Source organism: Maniola jurtina, chromosome 26, assembly GCF_905333055.1.
Source record: "Maniola jurtina chromosome 26, ilManJurt1.1, whole genome shotgun sequence".
NCBI lineage: Eukaryota > Metazoa > Arthropoda > Insecta > Lepidoptera > Nymphalidae > Maniola > Maniola jurtina.
In genome coordinates, this window is record NC_060054.1 from 6,291,707 (window position 1) to 6,313,043 (window position 21,337).

General features: G+C 40.5%; 1 protein-coding gene across 1 annotated transcript in view; it reads right to left on the reverse strand.

Annotated features, from left to right (window-relative positions):
* The window catches only part of LOC123878466 (E3 ubiquitin-protein ligase arkadia-like), a 68,804-nt gene that overhangs the window by 22,261 nt on the left and 25,206 nt on the right, over window positions 1–21,337 (reverse strand). Inside the window, exons 12-18 of the mRNA XM_045925637.1 lie at window positions 11,015–11,124; window positions 7,951–8,019; window positions 5,903–5,988; window positions 4,525–4,666; window positions 2,459–2,528; window positions 1,963–2,116; window positions 1,267–1,410 (exon numbers count right to left, since the gene is read on the reverse strand). Coding sequence (XP_045781593.1) covers window positions 1,267–1,410; window positions 1,963–2,116; window positions 2,459–2,528; window positions 4,525–4,666; window positions 5,903–5,988; window positions 7,951–8,019; window positions 11,015–11,124 — 775 coding nt within the window. The remainder of the gene's footprint in view (window positions 1–1,266; window positions 1,411–1,962; window positions 2,117–2,458; window positions 2,529–4,524; window positions 4,667–5,902; window positions 5,989–7,950; window positions 8,020–11,014; window positions 11,125–21,337) is intronic.

The following is a 21,337-nucleotide window of genomic DNA, read 5'->3' on the forward strand; positions in this document are numbered from 1 at the left end:
TTGAACATACTCATAATTCCAGATATGAATTCAATTGTACACAAAGACTGAAATCCATAAAAAATATTTTTTTTTTTAATACTTTTAGCAGAAATAATGTTCTTTGTAATGTGTACAAAAGAATTATTGATAAATCTTTATCAAATTAAAAAAAAACATTTACAAAGAATTTTTGATTATGACAAAAATCGATGAGTGTTTTTTTTTTAATTTGATCAAAACTTATTTTTCACTTTGCTTACTCTAGGAATATATTTTGACTTACAGAATAATTTTGAAAATTTATAATATCCTTCACACGGTTTACAAATACTTAAATATTTAACTGGCATACTAAATTGCTGTGACGAAAATGATGAAACTTTTTTTGAAGTACCTATGTGAAAGATTTTACAATAATCGCTTTTTCTTCTTAATCATTGCTGTAAATGTGAGAAATCATATAAAAATGTATGTGTAAGATCTTTGAATGTATGAATGTGTGTTCGCTATAAACTTGTAAAGTCACTTCCAATGCAAAATTTCAATGATATTTTATTAAAATTTAATTTTCGTCGATTTTTTGAACAATACTTAAGTTTAAAAGAAAGTAAAAATAATTATGTATTGTTAAATTTAATAAAATCAATGTGTATGTCACTTGCGTCATATAGGATATGTATGGATTTGTATACAAAATAAATCCCTACTCTGTAAAAAAAAATGAAAACAATAAAAATTATTATTTCATATTATTGTCGTTTTTTTATCCTGAGTGCAGTTAAATTGAAAGGCAGGTAAAAAAAAATTAAACCTGAGGGGCCTTTAAAATTTGGGGCCTTGAATGATTGTAATTTGTGGTTCTCAAGTATTAAGGAATTAATACATTCCTGTTCAATTAAATTTTTTTTCGATTTAGACTTATGTAAGTTCTTAAGAAAAAATTTAAGTGTAAAATATCTTAAGAACTAACATATTGAATGATCTAAATGACTATTTAAGTCGATTTCTTCTTTAAAAACCAGAATTCAGAATCAGAATATCAGAATTTTTTTCACTTTTTTTATATGTTAAAAGACTTTAAAGAAAATCTCCAACTGTTTTCTCTTATCCACCTATAAAAAGGCCCCCTCAGACAGTAGGCTATAATCTGGTTTGCATAATTGAGGCCCCCTCAACTGTGGGGGCCAATTGTCAATTGTCAATTAATTTTATTCAGGAATATCAATGTAACTGCGCTCATAAAATAAGTTGAATCGCCGCACAGCGATCACGCGACAGGCATACCTGAGTCCTGGTAGGGTGATCGCGATGAGGGTGCGCGTGTGGGTGCGCGTGCGGGTGTGGGTGCGCGTGGGGGTGCGCCGCGTGTGGGTGCGGCCAACCCATACCACCGCCTAGGGCGTTGAGCCGCGCGCCTCGTAGTGACATCTGTGATTGTAATTATAGAAATGCAAAATTGTAACGATGCCCACAACTTTGTCCGCGTGGATTTAAGTTTTTTTCCCTCGGGAACTCTTTGATTTCCGGAATAAAAAGTTGCCTATGTTAATTTTTAGGACGCAAGCTATCTCTGCCAAATCTGTGCCCATCAAAATCGGTTAAACTGTTGGGCCGTGAAAAGCTAGCAGACAGACAGACAGATTAAGTATGGATTATTATAAATATATGTATTATTAACGTATGTACGCTTGTGTGTTACACAAACTACATAGATATTAAGGCTGTACTTACACACTTTTTGAAAATAGCAGCCCAGGGTTTGAAAATAGGTATTAAAAATTGCATTGAACTACTGCGAGCTAGATCAATATCTGGTCGAGCGTAGCAAGCGCGCAGTTATTTCGACATCAATACTTTGAATATTAGTTTGAGCGCAGCAAGCGCGTTTTTCGACATTAATATTTTGAATATTAGCGTAAGCGTAGCGAGCCCAAAATTATATGCTTTTCTTTTCGTTTCCAATGAGGAACAAGGAGTCACCTGGTTGATGTCGAGTAGCAGCGGCGTGTGGTGCGCGTGCGGCAGGTGCGCCGGGTGCGCGGGGTGCGGGTGCGGCGGGTGCGGTTGGTGCTGCTCGAGCAGTCGCTCGTGCCACACGCCCGCACCGTTGCCGCTCATGTACCGCACGCGACGACTGAAACATGACGAGACAACATTATTACAATACTTACATTATTACTTTAATCTAAAAAAAACCGAAATCCACGCGGGCGAAGCCGAGTAAACGAATAACACTTAATATTATAAAGGCGAAAGTTTTTGTGTATGTGTGTGTGTGTGTGTGTGTGTGTATGTTTGTTACTCCTTCACGCAAAAATTACTGGAGGGATTGGGCTGAGAATGGAGATAGATTATACCCTGGATCAGAACATAGGCTACTTGATTTCAAAAAAATCTACATCCACGCGAACGAAGTCGCGGGCATCAGCTAGTAATTAATAGTAACAATGGTATAAGAATTCAAGTAGTAACTTACGGTGGTTGGTAATGGTGCCTCGGTGTCCGCCTTTCGACCGGCGGCGCAGTCACCGATACATTGCTCTCCCCTGAAACATCACAAAGACATGAGATTAACATAAAAGGCTATGGAGACGGGAGTCAGCCATGCATCTGTACCAACGGTTCCATACCTCAAAGTTCGCAGTTTGGCGAGATATATTGCATAAGGTTTTTTTTTGTATGGCTTTAAATAATAATAAAAAAGGAAAAACGGAACCCTTATAGGAACACTTTGTTGTCTGTCTGTCAAGAAACCTATAGGGTACTCTTCCCGTTGACCTAGAATCATGAAATTTGGCAGGTAGGTAGGTCTTATAGCTCACATAAAGGGAAAAATCCGAAAACTGTGAATTTGTAATTACATCACCAAAAAATATTAAAATATGTTCATGAACAAAATTAGTATTTTCAACTTTCAAAGTAAGATTACTACACCCATTGGGGTATCATATGAAAGGGCTTTACTTGTACATTCTAAAACAGATTATTGTTTATTTTTACACAAAACAATTTTTGATTTATCGTGTAAAATGTCGGAAAAAGACCCGAGTACGGAACCCTCGGTGCGCGAGTCTGACTCGCACTTGGCCAGTTTTTTTAAAGTATTCTACTAGAAGGAGACGAGTGAATAAAAGAAGATGGGAGCTAATATGCCACGCCGCTTCTAAGAAAGTATATTTGAATTTCTGTTTTATTCAAAAGATTCCTTTCGAGTTGTCTGATAAGTTTATTAACTGTCCACTTGTTTTATGTACTAGGCCTTCATAAATTCAAAAAAAAATGACTACTTCAAACAGTTTCATGCAAGTCTATTTCGAGGCTTTAAGCACCAGGCTACCATGAATTCAATGAATTTATATGAATGTGGTGGCGCGGGTGTGAGCTCGACCATTTCAAAAGGATCTTCTGAAGTGGTGTGCCTTCCAATCGTTGACTACCCTGTGAACAGTTGTGGTGGTAGTTTAATATCAACTTCCTCACTCTTAGTTACCAGGATATCATGGATTCAAGAAGTTAGTATATGTGACAGGGAGAGTAAAGCCTGATGAGAGTATCCTATCTGGACTTCGTTGGTTTGGCGTTTGCTGGCGCGCGTGCGGTGCTTTTTTGGAATGTTTTTGACGTGACAACGTCTTATAATTCGATAGAGCCGGCTGCACGCACGAAAAAACATGACTCATGCAGCGTTACCTCGCTCTGAGGCGTTCCATGTAAGGCTTGAAGTGCAAGCGAGAGCGCGGAACGAGCGACACGTTCAACTATCGTCAGTAAACCGACTTTACAGACAACCAATTTTTTTTTTGTAGAAAGTGGCCGGTTTTTGTGTTATTGCTGGTCGAACTGACTGGGAAGCGCTCTAGAGAGGCGCCGCGCGTGTGTCGGCGGGCGCCGGCACAGATGAAGCCCATACTTATACATATAGTTTCCCTAACTTGTAAATAACTACAAACTTAACATTGGCTAATCTGTGTAAAGCTAGATGAGAAAAAAAAAAAGCCTGATGAAGATACTCTGATGAAAATTGCTTGACCTGCGTGTATTATGAGGAGTTGGTGAACGTAACTCTACAGTCAAGTATTAATAAAATCTTCCCGAGCGAATCTTAAGACTAGCTCTTGGTTGCAATCACATTTGCTGGCAAGTGATGGTACAGCCTAAGATGGAGCTCTCTTGCTTAGAAGATGCCTATTGACACACTTGACTTGTTATATTAACCTTCCTCGGACACGAACGAAGCGATTTGCTTCCTCGTTTCTAATCCCAACCGCTAGGATGTTTAACGCACTTCCGGCATCAGTTTTCCCTTCCACTTTTAATATGGGTACCATCAAGTCAAGAGCGAATAGGTAACTTCTAGGCAAGCGCGCTCCATCTTGGGCTTCAGCACCACTTGCTGGTAGATCTGATTGCAACCAAGCGCTAGTCTTTATTTTGAAATTCATTTTGCGTCCTATTTTAGCAGTGTTAAAAAGAAAAAGATGCAGACACTCTAAATTTAGTTTAGATAACATCACAGTCGACGCCATTGGGAACTGGACTGACCTGATGACAGATGCCTCGAGATCCGTCTCCGTTTCCTGGTGGGGCTGTCCCCAGGTTTGCTGGACAGCTCCCCATCGGATGAGCCTGCCCCGCTCACAACGGATTCCACTATGGGTGCTGCACCTTCCAGTGGGTTGGTGTCCTGAAACATAGACATCTATTTTTACCCGACTGCGGCAAAGCCAAAAGGAAGGGTTATGATTTTAGCAGTCTATGTATGTATGTTTGTATCCAAATTCTGTGTGTTCCACTGTAGTGCCTAAACTACTGGGCCAATTTTGATGAATGAGGTGTCAATTGATTTGTCGTAAAGGTCCGGGTGGCAAAGGCTATATTTTATATAAAAAAATTGACCTAAAGGATGGATGTTACATCAAAAAATGTATCATATGGGATGTCAAGTGAAAGAGGAGAAAATTCTGAGCTCGGAATATAAATGTAACACAACATTAAAATATACCAAGCAACGGAAAAAGAATTTTACTCTAATATTTCAGCATTTATTAAGGACTGGCAGTCAGGTTTTAGTTTTCAACTTTGTCTAGTTACGTAACTGCCCTTAAAAAGGAGCTAAATCGCTTGGCGGCACGGCTTTGCCGGTAGGGTCGTAACTAGCCACGACCAAAGCCTTTTACCAGACCAGAAATTCCAAACCCCTGCCAGAAATCGAACCCGGGACCTCCCACTAATAAGACCACAGCGTTTACCACTGTGCCAGGGAGGCCGTCGTATGTATAGTTAGTTTGTGTCAATGTGTGCATCGCAAATGAAGTCAGCTCAGAGGCCTTGCGCGTGACGCAACGCGTGTGACGTCACGCACCGCCTTCGCTTCTTTGTCTGCTCATCGGCTCTTTTCTTTGTGCGAGTGCTCTCCCCCCCTCCCCCCAGCTTTAGGGTGCCTTTCCACCAGAGATGTGCTATGCAGCTATGCTACGAAGATGTGAAATCTACGCTACGAAAATATGTGACCGTTTCCACCAATACTAAGCTATGTAGCTGTGCGAGGAGGATGCGCTATGAAGATGCGCCGCCGCAAAGTAGCTGCGTAAGAAAGATGCGCAGCTCGAGCTATGCGATGTATCGATGGTAGGGAAGCGGTGAGAGCGACGCGGCGAGGAGAGAGGCGCTCACGCGTCCTGCCGAGCCTGCACATAGCTACACCACTCGCGACGGCCCATAGCAGGCATCCATAGCACGCATCCTTGCATATAAAAAACATATCTTAGTTGAATCCGTTTCCACAAGTGCTAAGCTATGTGCACCAATGAATATGATTGGTGGATATCAAACGCGTTCATAGCAACGTAGCATAGCACATCTCCGGTGGAAAAGCAGCCTTAACCCCATGCTTCTGTAGTTCAAACAAGACATGGATTACCATATGATGATGGTGGTGCGGGACGTGGTGCAGATGCGGCGACTCGGCTGAAGGGCCCGCGCCCGCACCGGGGCTGACGCGCAGTTCTGGAAGAGACAAAGTAGGTACTCCATTAACATGTTATGTTAAAATGAATGAATGAATGAATGAAAACTTCTTTCAGGCCCAAAATGTTGAATTTGCAAATGTTGAATTTTGGAATTACAAAATGTTAAATCCCAAAATGTTGATTTCGCAAATAATTTCATATCCGTATCCAAATCCGAAAATTTATATCCATAATATTCCTGCTAATTACCCAGGCGTAGGGGAAGGGTACTCACTCTCGGTGCGCAACGCGAGGGCACTCAACTGGGATGCGAGTGTGTAGTGGCCACTGAGGTAGTCTGTTTGGAATGCCTAACGAAAAATCTAACATCTTCCATATTTCAGACCCTTTCTACGGCGTTCCTACTTACTATTAACATTCATAATCATGACCCCTTACCGCTGGCTCACTACTGAGTACAGGTCTCCTCACAGAATGATAAGGGTTTAGACTTTAGACCATAGTCCACCACGCTGGCCAAGTGCGGATTGGTAGGCAAGTTAGTTTTCTCATGATGTTATCCTTCATCGTAAAAGCCAATGTTATGCTTAAAACACACATAACTCTGAAAGGTTAGAGATGCGTGCCCGCGATCAAATCCCCGACCTCTTGAATCGGAGGTGGACTGTTAACCACTACGCTATCACGGCTTTTTTTAACTACTTTTAATCGACCTAAATACCTTAACCTAAAGACCCTGTATAATCGTCACAGTCAAAAAATTTTCAACTTTAACAGATTATACAAAGATAGATGTATGTTCATCGCGTACCCCCCTACTCCTAATTACCCAGGCGTAGGGGAAGGGTACTCATTCTCGGGTGCAGCGCAAGGGCACTCAACTGGGATGCGAGTGTGTAGTGGCCACTGAGGTAGTCTGTTTGGAATGCCTAACGAAAAATCTAACATATTCCATATTTCAGATCCCTTCTACTGTGTTCCTACTTCCTATTATTTATCATCTCCAAGATTAACCCATAACCGGCCCACTACTGAGAATGGGTAAGGTGGGCGAAGAGTTCAGCCCGGAATTTCAGTCCCAACTACTTTTGACAAGCCTAAACAATCAAAAATCAAGGTAATTTGGCTGTAATAGATTATACAAAGATAGATACATCACGTACCCCCCTACTCCTAATTACCCAGGCGTAGGGGAAGGGTACTCACTCTCGGATGCAGCCCAAGTACACTCAAACTGAGCTGCAAGTGTGTAGTGGCCACTGAGGTTACTCTGTTTGGAATGCCTAACGAAAAATCTATGTTCTAATTTTCAGATCCCTATTCTGCGGTGTTCCTACCTGCCATTTTGCTTTTCAACTCTCTTGCCAATGGAGATAAAAATGCTCCCAATCAACCAATCGAGACATAAATTAAAAAAGTAGTTGCAAGAAAAAAAAGTTATGCAATTGATGGCCTTGTATACTATATTTAATTATAACTTTTTTTAAATGTCAATATTGACATGTAAAATAAGGCTTTTAGGTATTCTTGGCATCAATTTACTTTTTATATAACTTTTCCTTGTATTTAAGTATTATTTAAATAATAATATATACAGTTAAACTATGTAATGCTGTGAAAATGTGCTACTGAAAAAATGACCACCCTTGCAAGGCAGATCGTAATTGGACTTTTATAATTTTTAACCCCAGCATTGTAGCTCCTAAACGAATGAACCGATTTTAATTTAGTTTTTTTTTATTTGAAAGGTGGCTTGATCGAGAGTGTTCTTAGCTATAATCAGTTCAGTCGTTTGAAAATTATCAGCTCTTTTCTAGTTTTCTAATAGAGATTTTTGTGTCGGGGGTTTTTAAATTTTAAGTTATAGGACCTGTAGGTAATAGACTAGAGTTTTAATTGATTGATTGACCCACTGTACATACAATTTTGTAATGAATTTTGAAATAAATGATAGGGAGGTTCCAGGTTCGATTCCCGACAGAAAAGAAAGTCAAAATACCTGTTCTCCGTCGTTCTGAGGGGCCGGTAGTGCGACGCTCGGCGCGCCGCGAGCCGCCTGCACCCCCGCCTGTTCACACAAATCACACATCAAAAAAAAAAACGGGCCAAACCACCTCCTTTTTGGAAGTCGGTTAAAAAACCCGTACCCAACTGCGACCAGGACTCGCGTGAAGAGAGTTGTGAACGACGAATATTTAAATTTATACACACAATTTCCGCGGTTTCGCCCGCGTGGATATCGGTTTTTTATCCCGTAGGAACTCTTTGATTTTCCAGGATAAAAAGTAGCCTATGTCCTTCCCCGGGATGTATCCCAAGTCTGTACCAAATTTCATTAAAATCGGTTCAGCGGTTGGGCCGTGAAAACGTAGCAGACAGACATACAGACAGACAGACAGACACACTTTCGCATTTATATTTAAGTACGGATATGGATTTAACCTTGTTATTTAAGGCCCATAGACTGTTTATAAGTTTTCCTTTCCTTAATTTCATTTTAGTTACCTACCATTTTCATCTTTTCGTCAAAAGTAACCCTTATAAATTGGTGTATGCAACCCAGTTAGAACTTTTGCTGTCAAACAAATTTCTAACCTCTATTTTTACTCCCCTAGGGGTTGAATTTTCAAGTACCTTTCTTAGGGGATGACTACGTCATAATAGCTATCTGCATGCCCTTCAGCCCGACCCGTCCAGTAGTTTGAGTTAGTTGTGCGTTGATATATCAGTCAGTCAGTCACCCTTTCCTTTTACATAATATATATTTGATGTTGTGGTTTTGTCTGTTAATTAACCACTAAGCTGGATTCACCAACTAGATTAACTGAATCCCTACCAATACTTCCGCTAGGCGGCTTATATTACTATGTATTTTGTACTTTAGAACATAAAGGCTTGATCACACACTACGCAAAACCAGACAGCAACGTACCACGCACATGGATATACACAAGTACACTAGACAAGGTGTGCCATATAAAATGACAATGATTTTTTTATGCCTATTCAAAACGGTGCGCTCCAGCGTACATAAGCAGGCGACCCACCTGATGTTAAGTGATTACTGGCGCCTTTGCAGCACTAGAGGAACCACCGATACGTTGCCGGTCTTTCAAGAATTTGTTGGTCCGCCCCTTGAATAACGTCATGTTGTAATCTAGTGAGAATACCGTCGATGGGAGTTGATTCCAAAGTTTGCATTTGCATGGAAAAATAGATCTGGCACAACGGGCGGTCGAAGTGCACTAGGCACCCAGGTGCTGAGGGTAAAATTGCTTGCGGTGGCGTGCGGTGCGTTTGTAGAAAAAGGAGGGTGGAATGAGGTCAAACAGCTCTTCAGAGCACTCCCCATTATAAAGGCGATAGAACACGCAAAGAAAGCTAACGTCTCTGCGGTGCTCCATGCTATTCAACGAGTCAGTTAGTTTCGGATCGTCCACAAGTCGAACAGCCCACCTTTTATAGGCTACTTTTATCCCGGAAAATCGACGAGTTCCCACGGGATTTTTGAAAAGTCGTGAGCCAATAGCAATATCTAAGTAGGCTGTTAAAAGACCGGCTTTTGATCAAAATCATAGGAGTGCAACTTCTGTACGTTGCTTAGTACGATATTCTGTGGTACAACCAGCACTCTCGCTAATATGATTCGAAAACACAAAGGCTTTCATAGTTGATTCGGTTTTGAAGCAAGGGGTGGATATTAACCTTATTAGGTTCCTTGCTGGATGCTTTCATAATTTTTTTTCCAAAAACATTTTTAAAGAGGGGGAATGTTTTGACGTTGTCAGGCTACTTTTATCCTGGAAAATCGTCGAGTTCCCACGGGATTTTTGAAAAGACGTGAGCCAATAGTAACATTATGTAAGTTAAGTATGCTGTTGTAAGACCGGCTTTTGATCAAAATCAAAGGAGTGCAACTTCTGTTTCTGTACGTTGCTGAGTACGATATTCTGTGATACAGGCACGAACAGCACTCTCGCTAATATGGTTCGAAAACACAAAGGCTTTGAAAGTTGATTCGGTTATGAAGGGGTGGATATTAACCTTATTAGGTTCCTTGCTTGCTTTCATAATTTCATTCTTTCCCAAAAATATTTTTAAAGAAGGGAATGATGTGACGTTGTCAGTCCTAATTAAATCATAAAGCTGTTAGAGCGGTTACGCACTCACCCGATTCCATGAAAATACGGATAAAAAAAAATCGGACCGAACTAGGAATATGCTTACGCACTGTACTGTAATCCGATCTGTGATCCGAATCCAAGCTATTCAGTGGACACCTTTCACATATCTACGTCATATGTCCGATTTGAATCCGAGGCACATCCCAGATATTCTCACGGATGACAGAAAGAACTTGGGTGACAGAAGTTGGAGCTAGTGCTTAAGCTACCATAGAAATGGTTCTATGACTACTTCGGAACGTTTTTTTTTTTTTTTTTTGAAGGATTCGGATCGGATGCAGTGCGTAATCGCCCCTAGCAGTCTGTTTCTACAGGAAATCGGGAAAGTAGTATATGTTTAGTTTTTATCTTCGTACAAACTCAAATGTTTTCGGAATTGTGAGCAGGGATAACGTGGACTGTAGTTAACTGTGTCGCTCAAAATCTGTAGACGTCTTATGTCCCATTAACAGGACATAAATAAAGTTGGAACTCAACAGACACAGTGGTGGTGGGGATATCAATAGGTTGGCGCTAGCGTGGTAGAGTTTGTCACACCTGTATGCCTAGTGGGAGATTTTTAACCTATTCGATCGCGTAAAAGTTAACTGCGTTTTGTATGGAATTGAAACAGCGCCATCTAGTGACAAGAAGAGTCAAAAATCTCCCACTAGGCACACTGCCTCCTTCATTGCCTGTATTCCAATACAGGCATCTATAGAAAAGAGATTGATCTTCCTCGTGAGAGAGAGACTGATCTTGTGAGTTGTGGTGGTGAGGATAACGTTTGGTGGGCCTAGAGAACGGCGAGTAAGTTGATCCTACTCCATCTTCAATACCTGCATAGTGCATTACTATTATCGCTGGAACACAGGCTAGTATAGGACAAGGTATACTGACCGACACTCATCCTCCTCTGCTCGTGGTGGTGGGGATGTCGCTTGGTGGGCACCGGTGGGGGGGAGTTGGCCACGCATGCCTCCTTCGGACTGCCTCCACTGCTGCCATCGCTGGAACAAAAAACATATTTTATCATAAAACATCTGTTTGGTTTCAAACTCTTTGTTTGCACTTAACACATTTATAACACCAAATTTATAACACCCCCGACAAGTGAAGGTTACAGTAACTAGAAAAGAGCTGATACCTTCCAAACGCCTGAACCGATTTTCTTGGATTATAGCTAAGAACACTCTCGATCAAGCCACCTTTCAAACAAAAAAACTAAATTAAAATCGGTTCATTAGTTTAGGAGCTACGATGCCACAGATAAATACACAGATACACACGTCAAACTTATAACACCCCTCTTTTTGGGTCGGGGGTTAAAAAAAAGAAATTCACAAGCGAATTCAATATCTTTACAACTATTCCTTCTTCTTCCTCTAATATATCTAAGACTAAGGAAATTCGTAGGAGAACCAGAGAACAGAGTAACCGCTATGACTCAACGGGTTGCAAAGCTGAAAGGGCAATGGGTGGGGCACATAGTGAGCTAGAATGGTGATTTCGCACCATAGAGGTCAACGGAAAGTCAAGGAAACCCTATAGGTTTCTTGACAGACAGACAGGCAACGAAGTGATCCTATAAGCCTTGTAGGATCACTTCGTTGTCTGTCTGTATAGCATAAGGGTTTTTTTTTCTCTTCTGAGGTACGGAACATTAAAAACCGATAAACGTAGACCCCTAGGCGTTAGAATGGCAACCTCGCACCGGAAGCATAGCATTGAAAAACTCCCTACTAGATGGACAGACGACATCAAACGAGTCACAGGGAGACGCTGGATCACGGCGGCGCAACACACAGTCAGCGATAACGACAGCCGCATAATGCGTCGGCCATTATATTATCACGAGCTGCAAATTGCAATGCAGATGGTTGGGTCGCCGCCGCTTGCCAACAAAGAGGTGCCTCTTGACAAAGTGCCAGGACGGAAAATTAGCTGATACAGCCTCTAGGTAACTTATGAGTTGCTAACTTCGGCCTGCGAATTTGATTTCGAATCGTCAACCGATAGATGCCTATTGCTGGAAGCTGGATATGGATCTCTAGGGACTTGGAAGGACTAAATCTGGGCAGTTTTCATGAAACCCATACTCCAAAACTGTCCACGTACCTACGTAGTTGTATGTAGTATTGGCGTCACTCAGAAAAGCAGGTATTGTTTAAATATTTTTATCGAATTATTGGAATGTCCTCCCATAACCAACACAAAAAACACAAGTTCAATGTGTAGAGGTTATCTGAGAGTTTTAATCTAAAAAAACTAATGCCAAAATAAATTATTTAATTAGAGCGTGATTGCTATCACAACATCTAGCGGGTAGTTCAAGTGTTTTCTCCAATTTCACGAATAGCGCAAGATTTCTTTTTTATTCAGATACAAGTTAGCCCTTGACTGCAATCTCACCCGGTGATAAGTGATGATGCAGTTTAAGATGGAAGCGGGCTAACCTGGAAGGAGTATGGCAGTTTTTCTTGGTTTCTACACGGCATCGTACCGGAAAGCCAAATCGGTTGGCGGTACGGCTTTGCCAGTAGGGGGGTAACTAGCCACGGCCGAAGCCTCCCACCAGACCTTTCAAACTTTCAGACCAAACAAACCAGACCAGAACTTTCAAACCCTGCCGGGAATCGAACCCGGGACCTCCCACTAATAAGACCACAGCGTTTTCCACTGTGCCAGGGAGTCCGTCGTATGTATGTATAGTTAGTTTGTGTTGCATCGCAAATGAAGTCAGCTCAGAAGCCTTGCACGTGACGCAACGCGTGTGACGTCACGCGCCGCCTTCGCTTCTTTGTCTACTGATCGGCTCTTCTCTTTGTGCGAGAATAAGTAGGTACTGAAGATATACCTATAGTACGCGACAGGTCGTGAAAAAAAAAAACATTTTGTAGGTAGGTAGGTATGGTACTTAGTTATATTCAACAGTATCTCTTTTTACCCGACTGCGGCAAAGCCAAAAGGAAAGATTATGATTTTAGCAGTCTATGTATGTATGTGTGTGTTTGTATGATTCTGTGTGTTCCACCGTAGCGCCTAAACTAATGGGCCGATTTGATGAATGGGGTGTCAATCAATTCGTCATTATAGTCCGGGTGAAATAGGCTACATTTTTATCAAAAAAAAAAATTGACCTGACGGACGTTACGTCCAAAAAAGTGGGATTTTATTACATCCATTTTACTATATCTATCGGCAGTTCGCGGGTAGTAGTCGGGTTTTAGTGCTGTTTGAGCAACATAGTGTTCACAAGATGTCCAAGTGAAAAACAAAAAACCGGCCAAGTGCGAGTCAGACTCGCGCACTGATGGTTCCGTACTCGGGTATTTTTCCAACATTGTGCACGATAAATCAAAAACTATCTAAAAATCTGTTTTAGAATGTACAGGTAAAGCCCTTTCATATGATACCACACTTGTATAGGACCAAGTAGGGTATCATATGAAAGGGCTTTACCTTATCTTTTCGTTATCTTACTTTGAAAATTGAAACACGTTTTAATTTTTTTTTTTAAATGATGTAACCACAAATTCGCGGTTTTCAGATTTATTCCTGTACCTACCTGCCAAATTTCATGATAATAGGTCAACGAGAAGTACCCTATAGATTTCTTGACAGACAGACAGACAGACAACGAAGTGATCCTATAAGGGTTCCGTTTTTCCTTTTGAGGTACGGAACCCTAAAAAAACATTTTGTAGGTAGGTAGGTAGGTTATATTACTCAGTTATATTGAAACAGTTTCTCTTTGACTTGTTCAGTGCTGTATGCTTTCACTGCACTTACATCATCGCACCGGGTCACAGAACTGGTCCGAGGTTCTATTCTCGGGGACGGTGAATGTCATTTCACCTTTACAGTGTGCCAGTAGTTTTTTTTTCATATTTACATAATATTCACATTAGTCTGGACACGTGTAAATTAATTTATAACACTCCCGACAAGTGAAGGTTACAGTAATAACTAGAAAAGAGCTGATAACTTTCAAACGGCTGAACCGATTTTCTTGGATTATAGCTAAGAACACTCTCGATCAAGCCACCTTCCAAACAAAAAAAAAACTTAATTAAAATCAGTTCATTAGTTTAGGAGCTACGATGCCACAGACAGATACACACGTCAAACTTATAACACCCCTCTTTTTGGGTCAGGGGTTAATAAAATACAGTAAGCCAGTAAAGTTTTCACAATTAACAGAATTCATTACTCACTAGCACATTTTCCGATCAGATAGATTATTTCATTATTTTTTTTAGAGTTATGTACCTCAAAAGGAAAAAATGAACCCTTATAGGATCACTTTGTTGTCTGTCTGTCTGACTGTCCGTCGTGTCTGTCAAGAAACCTATAGGGGTACTTCCTGTTGACCTAGAATCATGAAAGGCAGGTAGGTATGTCTTATACTTAGTACAAATACAGGAAAAGATCTGAAAACCGCGAATTTGTAGTTACATTATTTAAAAAAAAAACGTGTTTCAATTTTTAAAATAAGATAACTATACCAAGTGGGGTATCATATGAAAGAGCTCTACCTGTACATCCTAAAACAGATTTTTATTTATTTTTATGTATAATAGTTTTTGATTTATCGTGCAAAATGTTGGAAAAAATACCCGAGTACGGAACCCTCAGTGCGCGAATCTGACTCGTACTTGGCCGGTTTTTTGTCGATAACTCATGATAACTCAGAACTTATTCAGACTTTTTGTAGTCAGCCGCTCTTTAGAAAAAAAAGGACGACGGCATAGAGACCTTCAAAACCACTCTACCATCATTCCATAACAACAAAAACTTTACAAAAAAGCTGTCATACACATTTTAAACTCTACACCTTATATATTAAAGTATATTTTAGAACACGTGTGTTTAGGCTTGTACCCCAAACTTTACAAAAAAAGTTGTCACATACATTTAAAACTCTATTTCTTGAGATTTAAAGTATATTTTGGAATGCATCTGTTTAGGCTTGTACCCCAAACGGTTGGGGTTCGTTGACCGATCTCCCCTATTGTTGACGTAGAGGGAAGGTTTTAGAGGCTGCATCAAGTTTTGGAATTTACATTATTGCGTTGGAATTATGAAGGCCATTGGCAATCTATCTATACAAGTACAATATGAAATGGAATAAAAATTAAATTAAATTATTTATTTTTCTAAAACATGCTTGAAAAGGGCATTATTTCGAGAAATCAAAATTACGGTACTGACCAAATAGGTACATGCGAACAGTGGCCGGCAAAAGTTGTATGAAAATCCTTATCTGTCGTGTTTCGGCCGCCAAATAAATTGCATAGTAAACTCATATCTGTCTTACAATTTACAAGTGTAAATTAAAAATTTATAACACCCCCAAGTGACCCCCAACAAGTGAAGGTTACAGTAACTAGAAAAGAGCTGATAACTTTCAAACGGCTGAACCGATTTTCTTGGATTATAGCTAAGAACACTCTCGATCAAGCCACCTTTCAAACAAAAAAAAACCAAATTAAAATCGGTTCATTAGTTTAGGAGCTACGATGCCACAGACAGATACACAGATACACACGTCAAACTTATAACGCCCCTCTTTTTGGGTCGGGGGTTAAAAGTCCAAAAAATGTTCATTTGTTTTGGTCACAGCTTACAAACTATTTAATAAATCGTTGTTTTTACTTTTTAGGATTTGTGGTTTAAAATTTACAGATTCTAACGGCCGCCGTCAACTGAGTCGCCTGGTGCCTTGTCGATATGCGTGGGTCTTAACAGGGCTCTCTCCGTCACTCGTTTCATACAATCGTAGTTCCAATTTCATTTGAATATTAAACAACCAAAGTCTATGAAATTTTGCAGACATATTCTAGAAACTGACATATCTGTGTCTGTGGTGTTTTAGATTTTTCTAAAAATATGTAGTTTTAAATTTACAGGGGCTCAAAGATTTGTATGAAAATTTTTAAGACCGCGTAACTTTGAAACCGAATATTTTAACAGAAATCTGGAAAACCACAGACATAGATATTAGTTTCTAAAATATGTCTGCAAAATTTCATGGACTTTGGTTGCTTAATATTCAAATGAAATTGGAACTACGATTGTATGAAACGAGTGACGGAGAGAGCCCTCTTAAGGCTGAGATCTATAGACTTAAGACAAGGTTAAAACGAGACAGCGTTATACCGCTGGCATAAATCTGTCTCGTTTAGACTGAAATTTAAGTCTAAGCAAAGTCAAAGTAGGTACGCACTATAGATTTACGGCTCAGGGTCTAACCAAAGAGGCAGTTAAAGTTACTTAACCATGAATTAGTGGTGTAACGAATCAACCTAACGCGTAACGTGCAAAAGTTTGCACGTGCGCGCGCTGCACGTGTGAGCGTGACGTCACGCCGTGTTTGTAAACCCCGGCCGCGCGACTATATAGCACGCTTCACCTATATACATTTACCATTGGAATTACCACTTTAATACAAAACAGTTAAGGTATATTTTACTTCAACTTTACAGTATTAGAATTGCTTTAAGAAACTAAAGTGGAATTTCAGTTTTATGTCAAAAGCTTTAAAGTCTATTTTACTTTGGATGTATACAATAGAGGACACTACATACACTAGCAACTTGGTGTGATTTCATCCGTAATCGAATAACAACTTAATGACTAAACAGTAAGGTTCATTTTACTCTGAAGTTTAAGTGTCGTTGGTAAATAGATCATCATCATCATCATCATCAGCCTGTGGACGTCCACTGCTGGACATAGGCCTTCCCTATAGAGCGCCACCACACCCGGTCCTCAGCCTTCCTCATCCAGCCACTTCCCGCCAGCCGCTTTATATCGTCGGTCCATCGTGCTGGAGGGCGTCCCACACTACGTTTGCTCAAACGCGGTCTCCACTCAAGGACTTTCCGGCTCCAACGGCCATCGCCTCTACGACAGGCATGGCCTGCCCACTGCCACTTCAGCTTGCTAATAGTTTGGGCTATGTCAGTGACCTTGGTTCTCCTGCGGATCTCCTCATTTCGGATCTTATCCCTCAGGGAAACTCCTAACATAGCCCTCATACATGGTAAATAGATGTGAGCAAATAAATGTACATAGAGTCAGTACAAGACAGTTTAAACTTTATGAAAGACAAAATAAAGTACATTTTCCTGTGAACATTTATGTCATAGGGTATTTATAATAGCATTTGATGTTTAGGAGACACGAGGAGCATAAACTTTAAATGCAAAAACATATTAATTGCTCATATGAAAATAATTTAATAGATAAACATAGGTACCTAGTTCTGAGTGGAATAAAATATGAATTATTTTATACGGTCTATAAAAAATGCCGGGAATCGAACCCGAGACCTCCCATTTCTAAAACCACGTGCATAATATCTAGCCACGACCGAAGCCTGCCAATAGATCATATCAGACGTAACCAGAGACAATCAAAAAATTTAAATTTTCAATTTGCCCCTGTCGGGAATCGAACCTCAAAAGGAAAAACGGAACCCTTATAGGATCACTTTGTTGTCTGCGTTGTCTGTCAAGAAAACCTATGCGGTACCTGTCCATTGACCTAGAATCATGTTTGGCAGGTAGGTAGTTCTTATAGCACAAGTACCTAATGGAAAAAATCCGAAAACCGTGAATTTGTAGTTTATACTACTCGACTTATTTTGTCATTGTATTGTACTGATCTGACTTTCGTAAGCGCTTTTATAAGTCTAAATCGAAGAATAAACAAATACAAATACTTATCACACACAAAAAAAAAATTAAAATGTGTTCACGAATGATTCACTAAATCACAGTGGCGCAGACCGTTAACAACTTGCAGAGTTCTACATTAAAGTTGTTAGACATGTCTTGTACATGGTACGGAACCCTTCGTTTGAGAGTTCGACTCGGTCTTGACCGTATTTAACACCCCACCAGCGCTCATCATTGTAAGGTCGCGTCAAAAGTAATTCAAGAGGTGTTGTTGAAATCATGTTTGGTTTCTATTTCGACAGTCAATTTCTTTTCCCTTTCGTTTCGAAAGCGATGGACTTACGGCTTGCGAGTCACGCGGTTAGGCGAGAGATACGATGACTGGTACGGTTTTTTTAGGGTTCCGTAGCGTGCCAACGGGACCCTATAACAGCCTACGCTGTCAATCCGTACGTTCGTCTGTCAGCGTGCTGTATCTCGTGAACCGTAATAGGTAGAGAGTTGATTCTTTCACAGAGACAGTCAATTTCTTTTCCCTTTCGTTTCGCGATGGACTTACGGCTTGCGAGTCACGCGGTAAGGCGAGAGATACGACGACTGGTGAGGTTTTTTAGGGTTCCGTAGAGTGCCAACGGGACCCTATAACTAAGCCTTCGCTGTCAGTCCGTACGTTCGTCTGTCAGCGTGCTGTATCTCGTGAACCGTAATAGGTAGAGAGTTGATTCTTTCACAGAGTGTGTCTATTGCCGCTATAACGAATAATAAAAAAACCGGCCAAGTGCGAGTCAGACTCGAGCACTGAGGGTTCCGTACTCGGGTAATTTTCCGACATTTTGCACGATAAATCAAAAACTATTGTGCATAAAAATAAATAAAAATCTGTTTTAGAATGCACAGGTAATCCCCTTTCATATTATGATTCTCCACTTGGTATAGTTATCTTACTTTGAAAATTGAAACACATTTTAATTTTTTTTTTTTAACTGATATAACCACAAATTCGCGCTTTTCAGATTTATTCCTGTATTTGTACTAAGTATAAGACCTACCTACCTGCCAAATTTCATGATTCTAGATCAACGGGAAGTACCCTATAGGTTTCTTGACAGACACGACAGACAGACAGACAGACAACAAAGTGATCTTATAAGGGTTCCGTATTTCCTTTTGAGATACGGAACCCTAAAAACCACCAAAGTGCGAGGGTTCCGTACTCGAGTATTTTTTTAAATAAATAAAAATCTGTTTTACTTGTGCTATAAGACCTACCTAGTATCTGCCTTTCTAAATTTTTCGTGAACACATTTTTTTTGTGTGATATAACCACAAATTCACGGTTTTCGGATTTGTCCCTTTACTTGTGCTCCCTTTTCATGATTCTAGGTCAACAGGAAGTATCCTATAGATTTATTGACAGACACGACAGACAGATGGACAGACAGACGGAGAGACAGACAACGAAGTGATCTTAACTAAAGGGATCCGTTTTTAGGGTTCCGTACTTCAAAAGGAACCCTTATAGGATCACTTTGTTGTCTGTATGTCTGTCTGTCTGTCCGTCCGTCCGTCCGTCGTGTCTGTCAAGAAACCTATAGTATAGAGTACTTCCCGTTGACCTAGAATCATGAAATTTTGCAGGTAGGTAGGTCTTATAGCACAAGTACAGAAATAAATCTGAAAACCGCGAATTCGTGGTTACATCATTAAAAAAAAAACGTGTTTCAATTTTCAAAGTAAGATAACTATACCAAGTGCTCAGTACGCGAGTCTGACTCGCACTTGGCCGGTTTTTCCTTTTGAGGTAAGGAAACCTGAAAAGTGTTATCTCATGTTAATGTGAGCTCCGATGGTACCTACCCATAGTTCATATTATGTGAGTCCACCCAGTGGACCAACTCTAATCATTCCATTCAACGTCCATCAGCATTCAGCAACGTTCCACACAATAGCGCAGAGCGGCGTCTTTGTCTCGACTTCGCCTGGCAACCGTAAGACGATTGTTTCAGCCTTTTTACAAGACCACCAGGAGAACAGTAATGGTTCCGGCGTGTTCCCCATCTTTTTACCCGACTGTGGCAAAACCAAAAGGAAGGGTTGTGATTTTAGCAGTCTATGTATGTACCGGAAAATCCTTGAGTGGAGACCGCGTTTAAGCAAGCGTAGTGTGGGACGCCCTCCAGCACGATGGACCGACGATATAAAGCGGCTGGCGGGAAGTGGCTGGATGAGGACGGCTGAGGACCGGGTGTGGTGGCGCTCTATAGGGAAGGCCTATGTATGATGTATGTATGTAAATATTTATGTATGTATGTTTGTGTCCAGATTCTGTGTGTTCCAACGTAGTGCATAAACTACTGGGCCGATTTTGATGAATGAGGTGTCAATTGCTTCGCGGTAAAGGCAGGAAATAATTTGTAGTTCGACTTTGAATCACTTCAACGGCAAGTTCCGCGATTACAGTAAAAAGGTTTGACCTCTGATATGACGTAGGTATTCAATTCACGGTAAATCTGTACTTAGGTACTACAAAGTGCGGGTTATTAATTACTAGCTGATGCCCGCAGCTTCGCCCGCGTGGATTGGTCAGATCCCCTGCAGCATCAGGATTGAGGAGTTGGACTCCAAATTTTTTATGAAACAATGTCGCAAAGTTTCTCTATCGATTAAAAAAAAAATTACGCAAATCGGTTCAGAAATCTCGGAGATTTCGGTGTACATAGGTAGAAAAACACAACTCCCTTTTTGAAAGTCGGTTAAAAAAGTAGCCTATTTTACGCCCTGGTCAATACTCAACTTGTCTGTGAAAATCCCGTCAAAATCGGTTCAGCCGTTCCGGAGATTAGCCTTTTCAAACAGACAGACAGACAGACAGACAGACAGACAGACAGACAAAAATTTTAAAAACGTGTTATTCAGTGTTGGTATCGTTCAAATAACCATATGAGCTTAATATGAGGTAGTTATTTCGAAATTACAGACAGACACTCCAATTTTATTTATTAGTATAGATAATTATTATGCAAGATAATGTTATTTCCGTAGTTTAAGTAGCGCCATTTTTGCGAAAATCATAATCTGATGCATGTATAACCTTGTGTTGTGATGACGTATGGAGTTTAAACAAGGACAGTGGACTGTTGGCCTCGTCCACAAATATACAAGGAACCAATACCTTAATCACACTATAATATTATAAAGGAGAAAGTTTGTATGTATGTGTGTGTGTGTGTGTGTGTGTGTGTGTGTGTGTGTGTGTGTGTGTGTGTGTGTGTGTGTGTGTGTGTATGTTTGTTACTCCTTCACGCAAAAACTACTGGACGGATTGGGCTGAAATTTAGAATGGAGATAGATTATACCCTGGATTAGCACATAGGCTACTTTTTATCCCGGAAAATCAAAGAGTTCCCACGGGAATTTAAAAAACCTTCATCCACGCGAACGAAGTCGCGGGCATCAGCTAGTTTGCTATAATCCTCTAAATGAAATAAATCTGTATGGTGCAACATGCAGCATGCTATATGCATCGCCAGCCCTCCAA